The sequence below is a fragment of the Mus caroli genome, chromosome 7 (genome assembly GCF_900094665.2).
Source record: "Mus caroli chromosome 7, CAROLI_EIJ_v1.1, whole genome shotgun sequence".
Lineage (NCBI taxonomy): Eukaryota > Metazoa > Chordata > Mammalia > Rodentia > Muridae > Mus > Mus caroli.
In genome coordinates this window covers 107625711-107635255 of record NC_034576.1, presented here as the reverse complement: position 1 = coordinate 107635255, position 9545 = coordinate 107625711, and the positions used below count along the sequence as shown (strand labels likewise).

General features: G+C 41.3%; 1 protein-coding gene across 1 annotated transcript; it reads left to right on the top strand.

The window, feature by feature from the left end:
• The first annotated feature begins 5016 nt into the window (after positions 1–5016).
• LOC110299350 (olfactory receptor 52L1) lies at positions 5017–6092 on the top strand. The gene has a single exon (XM_021169027.1). The coding sequence runs from the start codon at positions 5055–5057 to the stop codon at positions 6048–6050; it is 996 nt and encodes a 331-aa protein (XP_021024686.1). The 5' UTR covers positions 5017–5054; the 3' UTR covers positions 6051–6092.
• The last annotated feature ends 3453 nt before the right edge of the window (positions 6093–9545 follow it).

The window sequence follows — 9545 nt, the reverse complement described above, 5'->3', positions numbered from 1 at the left end:
AGAGGGAGAGGGAAATAAGAGCATGTGACTTCCTTCCTTCCTTCCTTCCTTCCTTCCTTCCTTCCTTCCTTCCTTCCTTCCTTCCTTCCTTCCTTTTCTTTTCTTTTCTTTCTGGCTCAAGAAGAGCTCCTAGTCTGTCCAGCAAGGGGTCTTTGGGTTGAGAGAAAAGAGCCCAGGTAACTAAGCCTTTTTCCTCTTAATCCCCTGATGCAATCAGCAGGAGTGAAATTGCCAGATGTCACCAGCTTCTGGCCCCAAAGAAAGAGTTAAATTGCTAGTAGCCAGTAGCTTTTAGCCCCAAAATTATAAGAAAGAGTTAAAATGCCAGAAGCCAGTAGCTTCTAGCCAGTAACCAAAAGCCATACCCCTCCTCTCTGCCTGTCTCAGTTTACCTTGTGAGTCAAGGTGTCATCCCTAGCCTTGTCTCCCTGCTCATCCACCCACCCTTCTGGGATGTTCACTCACCCCATGTGTCTCTCCAGTGTGAAGACTAACTTAGGCTTTGAGCAGATGTGCTGCAAGTCCTCAGGGACCTATCAATTGGTATTAATACCCTTTCCCAGAGTCTGTTCACAGTCATGGTTGCTCCTTTGAGGAGACATCAAGAAGAAACTTTCCTAACTGTCACAAGCAGCAAGAAGATGAAACACAGAACTTGGGCTGTGGAAATGAGGTCAGATTTGGAATTTAGTGTTGGTGGAAGCCTACTGAGTGCGGATTTTTTTTTTTTTTAAGTCCTGTGAAAAAAATCATTTCTCAGCTTGGTTAATGGGGCTGCAACTACGTAAATACAACTGCTTTAACATACCTTTGTAATCTCTCTCTCTCTCTCTCTCTCTCTCTCTCTCTCTCTCTCTCTCTCTCTCTCTCTCTCTCTGTTGTGTGTATGATCCATGTACATGATTTTGTGGATGTGTGGATGGATGCTCCAGCATGAGGAAGCCAGAGGTAGATAGCAGGAGGTTTTCTCAGTCTGTGTCTACCTCATGTTTTTTGAGAATGGTCCTCACTGACCCTGAGCTCACTGCCCCAGGCTGACCAGAATATGGCACATCTGCTGTCTCTGCCCTACAGCACCTGCACTGCAGACATTTATTCGACTGAGCTTTCTCTCCAGCCCAGCATCTCTTAATAGTTTTAGATACTGTTCCCCTGAGTCACAAGCTCTGTTCTTTACAAGTCTGGCCTGGGCACTGACATAAAGAATTAAGCACATTGACACAGAGATCACAGAGGACACATTGCTACGAGCTGTTAGTGCAGACACCTAGTGATCTCATTGAACCTCACCGTGAGCTGGAGACACTCCCAGGCCTTTCTGCACAGTCTCATTTTCTCATCCTCACAGCACACTAGCCCAGGAGGATGCTACTAATAGTGTTGACAACTTCAGAAGCATTATTTTCACAGGCCATGAGTGATGTGTTTAATTTTCTCTTCAACATTCAGAAGTTGCTATGCAGTCCTTCTGAGCACTAAGTCTCCCCATCATCACTCCAAACCTAGAGCAGTGTGTCACTGTGGAGGCTGGAATGGTGCCTGATAGCTCTGTGTCTTGAGGTTTGGGGAAGGCTTAGTAGAACCTTTCTGAGTCTGGCAAGATCCCCACCCCAGCCCTTTCCAAGTACTCTACTTGCTGCTGAGTCTATCTTCCTCATAGTTGACCCAAAGCTTCAAATTCAAAGAGCACATCCTTGAGGACAGCCCAGACACAAGGAAGACAGTGCCCTGCTTGTCATATTAGGTTCTCTAAAATGTGTTAGTTAGAGCCATATCTCTGAGTGCTTTGTGTCTTCCTCTTATATCAGAGCATTATCACAGACCCACTATTCCTGCACCTCTGGCTGTGTTCCTATCTTTCCCTTTCCTGAACTTTCATGGAATCCAGGACACTGTTGAGGACATTAAGGAGAGTCAGGTCACAACCAAGAGAGCAACCTTCCTACCTACTACAGGTAATGGAAGAAGTGTCTTATATTGACTACCAAATCCCTTCTTTTCTGTACACACCTAGAACTCTAATTTGTCTCTTATACAGCTGAGATTCAGCAAGGCCCCCACACCCATGAAGCACCCAGAGTGTCATGTTGGGTGTGGAACATCAAGGCTCAGTGGTCACCCCTCAGTAGACACTCTTCTGTTTATTATGATGACCTTGTCCTGAAGTCCATCCTCTGCTTCATCAAGTTCCCACAATTTCAAGTTCTTTAAGACCTTTTCCATTTTCACTTATTTATTATGTAATTTGAACAGTTGAGTATGTGTTTCTTTACCCAGTCATAGGCAGGATTAATTGGGTTCCAGGTATGCTGCATCAGGTTCTGGGAAGTCTCCCCTAAGTAAGACATCATCCCCACTCTTCAGGGATTGAGTGGTCTTACAGTGCAAGGTAATCAGTGCAGCGATACAGTGATGAAAAGATTATAATTGAGAAGGAAAAGAGACATGTCAGACATGCCCTACAGAACTCAAGAACCACTTGACAAGAGACAGATGGCTTGGGGTGGATCTGATGGCTGTGAGTGAATTACATCCCAGTCCTTTCTATCTTCCAGTTCCTGGTCAGAGAGTTAAATGCATCTCTCTCTTCAGATTCCTGGAGACAAATGCTTTTCTGGTTTTTGTAAGGCTCACTGAGAACCACTTAGTAATACAGAAGGCTCCAGGCTTTTACTGTGGGCACACAAGCCAGAAAGCACAGAGATAACTGATGCCAAGTAACAGCATTATTACCCCTCAAGCTCCCTTATATTGCTCCTATAAAAGCTATGGACATGCTTCCCTAATGCATAGTGACAATTTTGTTTTTCTGCTAAAAAGTGGAGAAGCAGGTTTGCATCATAAGAGGATAGCTAAGAAGGAGAATAAACTTTCTCTTTGTACAGAGTTCTAAGTACCGATGGGTGAATTATTGTAGTTGGATGGATTACCATGGAGCACTCAACAGAACTACCTCTAATTCCTTTAAGATTAGAGGTGAAGAAAAGAAAAGGCTGAGCGATGTTTGTTCATTGGGCATTTTGGATTTTGTAGTAATTATAGGCAGAGTTAGGAGGCAGTATTATAGTCACTACTGATTTATTTTAAAATACTCAAAATGATCTATCGATGTGGGATCACCCAAAACTGTCATGTCTGACTCTTCATGTGTGTATGTAGATTAATACTATTTCAGAGTTTATCTTTATCTTAAGACAAATCTTAAGTCATAAATATATAATATACATTTCTGTTCAATGATTCGTGGTGAATCAAAAGAAGCAGATTAAACAGAGTACATGTTTCATTTACTTGTTTCACTTATTAGTACACTTGGAGGCAACAGCAATGAATTCTTACAAGGCAACAAGAGACAGAACATTTGAAATATAGAGGTAACATTTGTGGATGGGAAGAAAAATGGAAAAAAATTGGGACCATATTCTTTAATAATTTATAGTAATACTAATGAAAACCATAACTTGTAGAATAACGTCAATCTAGATTTTGAATGCACTCTTTGATTAATATTTATAGTAAGGTATATAGCTGATCTTCTTTATTTTTGTCAGATGAGAAACCAAGGCTTATAAATTTTATGTAGTCTGCCAAAGTTTTATTGCTAGAATACAAAATAGAAATAGCTTAAATTCAATTAAGTTTGATGTTATACACTGTGAAGGGACCATCATGCTTGTTGGTGATTACCAAATTTAATTTAATACAAGATCTGATTCTGTTTTTTGAAATAAAACACTTAGATGTTGAAAGGGATTTTATGATGTGGACATATCAGAAATTTATAGATAAACAAAGGCAGATCATAAAATATAGGCAATGTTATCAGGGTTGGCAAATCACTGTGGATACTGGAGGAGAATAGGACACTGGATTTCAAATTTTGATGGATGAGAAACAGCAATTTAGATAAAAGAGGAAGGAGAAAGCAGCATAGAAGTCATGTATAATAGGTCTGTGTGATCATAAAATTAAAATAGCAATAAAAGGGGACAGCAAAATGTATGTGTAACTGGGAGCACACAACTGCTAAGAAAGAAATGCTATAAGACAACCTGGGAACCTTGTATGACAGTCTGTGATTTATTCCATTTAGGATGAGATTCCACAAAGTATTTTATATGCATACATCTGTCTCTCTCTCTCTCTCTCTCTCTCTCTCTCTCTCTGTGTGTGTGTGTGAGTGTGTACATATTAGGGAGAATTTGTGATTTAAAGGTTGAAAGTAAAAATTTCAAAACGTCATAACAAAGATATAGAGTGTTACAGTCAGAGTTAACAATAAATGTTTCTCCAACCTGAATTTTTCTGTTATGTTTGGTAGAGCTCAGGTAAGAGAAATTTGGATTGTGAACACAAGGCAGTGATTCCGGGAGCTCGGGAAAATAGCAGCTGTGAGATGATAAAGGTAAAGTCAATGGACAGTGTTGAAAAGATAAAAGGCATCGGTTGTAAAAATTAGTAAAGACAGTTTACAATTTGAATACATAGATAAGGGTTTATTCACACAAATATTGATATAGCATGGACAGACACAATGTAGGATGTCTGGGAAGACTAGGTAATCCACCAACTTTGAATTCAATGATAAGTCACATAGGAAAGAGGAAGGAGGAAATTCTGAACCCTGGAACTGACATGTAATAGTGGGGAGAAGGTGTGGGATGCAGACAACCCAGGAACAACTACTGAGTGCTGTGTCACTAGGCTGCAGGAGATGAGTGTCAAGGTGACAGATGACATAGCCTTCAGCACTGCTTACACAGTCAGCATTGTGATTTCAAGTTGACAGTTTTGGAACCAGTCACTGAGTGGCAGAGTTGACATCTCTCTCAAGGCAGCTGGGCTCTGTGTTTACTCTTAACCCTCATGACAGCTAGACTCAGCCTGGTTCAGATGTGTGGAAGACTCATCTGTAAACACTTGCATCCAGAAAGGATTTTCTTCCTTCAATCTAACTTTATTTCCTTGTGTTGCAGCTTAAGTCACCTTGTTCTTCTGATGAGCATGGTAGCTGGATCTCCACAATGGCTTAGTGTATCAAGAATGGTCTGATCATGACTCTGGTGTCTTTGCACTCTTCTTCCTCTGTGCTGTTGTTCATGGCTCTTAGCAATTCCAGCTGGAGGCAGCCCCAGCCCCCTTTCTTCCTAGTAGGTGTTCCAGGCTTGGAGGAAAGTCAGCACTGGATAGCATTGCCCCTGGGTATCCTTTACCTCTTTGCTCTAGTGGGCAATGTGACTATTATCTTCATTATCTGGACTGACTCATCCTTACACCAACCTATGTACCTCTTCCTGGCCATGCTTGCTGCTATTGACCTGGTCCTGGCCTCCTCCACTGCACCCAAAGCCCTCACTGTGCTCCTGGCTCACGCCCATGAGATTGGGTACATTGTATGCCTGACTCAGATGTTCTTTATTCATGCCTTCTCCTCTATGGAGTCGGGCATACTTGTGGCCATGGCTCTGGATCGCTATGTTGCCATCTGCCACCCTCTGCGTCATTCCACCATCCTGCATCCAGGGATTATAGGGCGCATTGGGCTGGTAGTACTGGTGCGGGGATTGGTCCTTCTTTTCCCGTTCCCCATTCTGTTGCAGAATGTTGTCTTCTGCAGAGCCACTGTCATAAGCCATGCCTATTGTGAGCATATGGCTGTGGTAAAACTTGCCTGTTCTGAAACCACAGTGAATCGAGCCTATGGTCTGTCAGTGGCACTGCTGGTGGTAGGACTAGATGTCCTGGCCATTGGCATTTCCTATGCCCTCATCCTCCAGGCAGTGCTGAAGGTGCCAGGGGGTGAAGCCAGACTTAAAGCTTTCAGTACTTGTGGGTCTCATGTTTGTGTTATTCTCATCTTCTATGTCCCTGGAATGTTCTCCTTCCTCACTCACCGCTTTGGCCACCATGTTCCCCATCACGTCCATGTTCTGCTGGCCACTCTCTATCTCCTTGTGCCACCTGCCCTGAATCCTCTTGTTTATGGGGTGAAGACTCGACAGATCCGCCAGCGAGTGCTCAGGGTGTTCTACACAAAAGCATCAATTTGAGCATATCCTAATCACTGGCTACAGAAGACTCCACCAAGAGTGCATGGCCGGCATAGAGTGTAGGAGCAGAACCAATTCCACAGTGAACATTCCTACTCCTAGTTGTCTTTGCAGAGAATACCCATAGGCATATGGCTCAGCATACTACTGAGATATATCTGGGTATCTGTGTTTATGGTTATTTCTCCTTCATCTTATTCTTTTCAAGTCTAACAACTCTCCACTGTTGTCAGGGGGATAGGATTTTTTTCTTTTTAACCTTAACTGATCACATAACACTGTTTGGAGTGAAACTGGCAAATCTGTGCCTGATTTAAGGTTGGTTCATAGTGACTTCAAGGTCTCTAAGCCAATGCAGTGGATGCATATCACTTGCTCATGGTGTCTCTTAATGGAAGCAAAATGGTAACCTGCTGAAATACCACCTCTCATTATAACATAGATGTTACTTACTTATTTAAAACAAACCTAAATGAATTAGGTATTATATGTAACTTATTCTTGGACAAACATTTTCTAGAAATAATTGTATTTCTATGTAGTGATTCCCCTTTTAAAAAGTTCATGTTTTAAATTTTATTTATATTTTTGCTTAGCATAAATAACAGACAAGACAAACTATTAACTACATCTATTTTATAAGTATTGATTTAATAAGAACAATTGTAATTTTTTTGCATTTATCAAAGGTAGCAAATTTTACTAGACTCTGATGCACTGCTTCAGTAAATGTAGAAGCAATGATGTTTAAAATGAGTTTCTCCCTTGGGAACCATAAATATAGTGTGACATCAGTAGTCTCATCTATTTCTGAAGATAGGAACCAAGTAAAAACTCGCAGAAGGACTGTCACACTTAGAATTGGACATCCATCTAAGATTCTTTGTGCTTTCAACTTATACAGTATTTTGCTTTGCTCCTTTGAGCTATGATACAAAGGTGATGAAAGTATGCTGTTGCTGGAGTTCATTTTAGAAGTGATGAAGAGGGAGGCCAGTGCTTCTGATGCTCCATCCTCTGTATGTTTTACTACTGATGAGTACTTTTCTTCAGAGAGACTGAACAGTTTTCAGGGTGGCTGGCATCTGTGATGGGGTAGTGAGGATAGATATGAATTATACTTACCTCAGGAAAAAATATGCTTTTATTAGTAAGTGTATCTAGAACTTCAACTCTTTGAAGTTGTCCTAAAGAAATCCAGGCTATGGTATAGTATACCCATTGGGGAAACCCCTTTTTGACCTTAGAGCCATTTTGTTTTGGCAGCATATAAAAGGAAGAGTGTTCTCCTCATTACTAATATCACATGCTGGCTCTTGGAGCATGAATGTAGGCATGGTCTCTTCAAATAATTTCTTGGATTTCAAGATGGTTGAAGATGACAGAGGAGCAATATGGAAGAGGCTGTGTCCCTGATGCTGTCTAGATCACAAACTATGACTTGAATCTAAAACAGAAATAAAGTTGTGTTTGGATTAAGCTACATGTATTTGGAAAATCTTTGTTGCAGCACACTAACCTATAGCTTAAAAAGTATGTATTAGAGCCAGTGAGATGGTTCAGTGAGTAAAGAGATTGCCACACAAACATGAATATCTAGAATTAGTGTAAATCTATGCATGTTGGTGGTATGTCTATTCCAATGTTTATGTGGGGGATAAAAGGATGAAGCTTGTGGGTCAGATAACCTGGTGTACTCAGTGGTGAAAAACAGATTCTGTCACAAATGAGATGGAAGGTGAGGACTTATACCTGAGGTTTTCTTCTGACTTTCACACTCATGCTGTGGCACACTTGTGACTACACACACACACACACACACACACACACACACACACACACACACACTATATGTGTATGTATGTATATATATATATATATATATATATACACATATATATGAAATATGTATCTTCTGCCTGAAGTATATCTCTAATAGTTTCCTTTTATAAAGGTTTTCAAAATTTGTTTGCTTAAAACCATCTTTACTATGTGTTTTATTTATTTATTTTAAATTATAGTCAAATGATGATCAATAAGTTGCATCTTTTCATATTTTATTTTCAACTCAGTTTGTAATCTATTCCTATTTTTGCCTGCTGTCTTAGTTAGGTTTCTATTGCTGTGATAAAACACTGACCAAAGGCAACTTGGGAAAGAAAGTATTTTATTTTTATCTTAGGACTTACAGTCCATCATGGAGGGAAGTCAGGAAAAGAACTCAAAGTCGTGATCCAAAGGCAGGAATGGAAGCAGAATGTGTGGAGGAGTGCTGTTTCTTAGGTTGCTCCATATCAGAACCACCTGCCCAGTGCTGGGGAGGAGGTACCTAGTCCTGCAGTGACTTGAGGTGTCATGTGGGTTGGTATCCAGAAAGGGGACCTTACCCTTCTCAGAGAAAGGGAGGGATGTGAGGCATGTGAGGAGGGTACTGTTTGAAAAGGGGGGCTGCAATCTGGATGTAAATTGAATAAATAAATCAATTAATGAGAATAAAGTAGAAGAACCGGGCTTGCTGGCCTATACTTGTAATCCTAGTGCTAGGGTAGTGGAGAGTGTTAGATTCTGTGGGTTTCCTGTCCAGCTAGTATGGCTACTTGACAGTTCCCAAGCTAGTGAGAGAACATGTCTCAAAAATCAACATAGATAATGCCCGAGGAGCAATAGGTAAGGTTGTCATTAGAACTATATATATGCACATATACATCCTGCACAAAAAAGAATATGGCGCGTGCACACACACACACACACACACACACACACACACACACACAGGAACCCCAAAAGAAAAAAGACAACAAGACCCAATGAGATGGTTCACAGTGGAAGGCACCTGATACCAAGCCTTAGAATTTGAGTTTGATCTGTGGTACTTTTATGGACAGAGAGCATCTACTCTCAGCAAGGCTACCTAGAATAATTCTAAAACATAAAATTAAAGTCCTGAAGAGATTTAGCTCCTTAGCTCTGTGCCCAGGAAAGTATTATAGCCCTTCACTGGCTGGGGGAAGACCTAGAAATCAACTGCACAACACAAAATCCCATAGATTTTTATGAGCATGAGGGAAGCAGCTCCAGCTACTGGATGTGGAGCTCAATCCTCAGAAGTTCCAGCTACTGGATGCTCAAGCTCAATCCTCAGAGAGCATCTTCTCCAAAGCCTATCTGTGAGTTCCAGGCTAGGGGGTAGGGAGGATGTCAGTGATGTTTTGGGTCCACAGTACAGTGCCCGTGTCAGCAGAAGACTTTCAACAAGAGAGTTTCCCCACAGTTTTATAATACAGAGAAAGGCCAGTCCAGGGGATGTATATATACTCAGAAGCCAGCTTCTCTCAGAAGGGACTGTTGTGTGGTCTCAGCTGTGCCATTGTACTGGATATCGGGGTGCCTATGTATTCTGTAGTGAAGACTGCCTAGAAAGCAGTTCAGGGATGGGAGAGAGAGAGAGAGAGAGAGAGAGAGAGAGAGAGAGAGAGAGAGAGAGAGAGAGAGAGA

Coding starts and splice junctions, on each gene's coding strand:
- LOC110299350 (XM_021169027.1), top strand. CDS start 5,055: ATGACTCTGGTGTCTTTGCACTCTTCTTCCTCTGTGCTGTTGTTCATG.